General features: G+C 31.0%; 1 protein-coding gene across 1 annotated transcript in view; it reads left to right on the top strand.

Annotated features, from left to right (window-relative positions):
- Window positions 1-220: 220 nt before the first annotated feature.
- LOC109863254 (putative nuclease HARBI1) overlaps window positions 221-1,318 on the top strand; it is a gene marked incomplete at its 5' end in the record, with an annotated part of 1,942 nt that continues 844 nt past the window's right edge. Inside the window, one exon of the mRNA XM_020443490.1 lies at window positions 221-812. Coding sequence (XP_020299079.1) covers window positions 221-812 — 592 coding nt within the window. The remainder of the gene's footprint in view (window positions 813-1,318) is intronic.

Here is a 1,318-nt window from a genome sequence, read left to right as displayed (position 1 = left end):
AACTACCCCTACAGCACAAAATTGCTCCAACATTGCTATAATATTGCTATACTATTGCAAAAATATTGTTACAATATTTGTAATATTGAAATATTTCTACAATGTTGTAGCAATATTTCGTGCTGTAGGGGTACCTTGACTTAAAAAATAGAATTATGTAAAACTTTGTTGCTTCCTATGTTTATATACATAATTGACAAAGATATTTTTAATTTTTCAGATCAATTGCGGATCGATGTGAAGTATCCAAAGATACTGTTTGGAAATGTGTATTTGAGGTTGCAATGCTACTAACTCAAGATGCCCNCAGATATATAAAATGGCCTGAACTTCATGAAATGGCTACTTTTGAAAGAGAATTTCGTCAATTATGTGGTTTTCCTGGAGTAATTGGTGCACTTGATGGCTCCCATATAGCAATAAGTGCACCTATAGAAAATCATGAAACTTATATTAATNGTAAANGGTATCATTCAATAATATTACAAGGAATTTGTGATTATAAATTAAAATTTATAGACGTTTTTACGGGAATATGTGGTAGCGTTCACGACGCAAGAGTATGGCGTTTAAGCGACATTGCAACATTAATAACACAAGATGAAAATAGATATTTTCAAAATCATTATCATCTTTTGGCAGATTCAGCATATCCTTTATCACATTGTATGTTAACTCCATATCGAGATAACGGTCATTTAACTAATGTACAAANGAGGTTTAACACAAAACTTTCAAGAACACGTGTAGTCATCGAGCGNGCTTTTGGAATGTTAAAAGGAAGGTTTAGAAAATTATATATTTATATGTATTAGCGGCCCCGACAGACGTTGTCCTGTACACACGTTTTTAATTCGAAAATTTCAAACTTTTTTTAATAAGCTATAACAATCTGGACCGATTTGATGAAAATTATTATTAAAAAGTTATTACAATCTTTATCGTCATTACATGTACACTTATCACAATTCGACCATTCGATATCGTGTGAGTATGTGTATACTGTATTAGTGAAGTGAAATGTAGAAGCTGTGTTAAATAAAAAGATGTGTTTATTGCCACACTCCACAGATGGAATCTGTGGATCAAAAAATAACAGCCACTGTATGTCTTTGATTACAAACACGGATATTTCTAAGACTCACGGAAAATTTTAAATCAATGAAACGACTGATTACAGGCCCGGATATTATCTGTGGAGTGTAGCAATAGCAGCATCATAAATAAAAACTTGAACTTGTTTTAATTAAATGTGAAAAAGCTTACACTCAAACTATTTTATAACATATATTTTTTAATTTACAAAAACTCAATTTAT

Source organism: Pseudomyrmex gracilis, unplaced genomic scaffold, assembly GCF_002006095.1.
Source record: "Pseudomyrmex gracilis isolate BER0280 unplaced genomic scaffold, ASM200609v1 scaffold_3809, whole genome shotgun sequence".
Taxonomy (NCBI): Eukaryota; Metazoa; Arthropoda; class Insecta; order Hymenoptera; family Formicidae; genus Pseudomyrmex; species Pseudomyrmex gracilis.
Note: the sequence above shows the minus strand (reverse complement) of the source record. Positions and strands in the feature narration are given on the sequence as shown.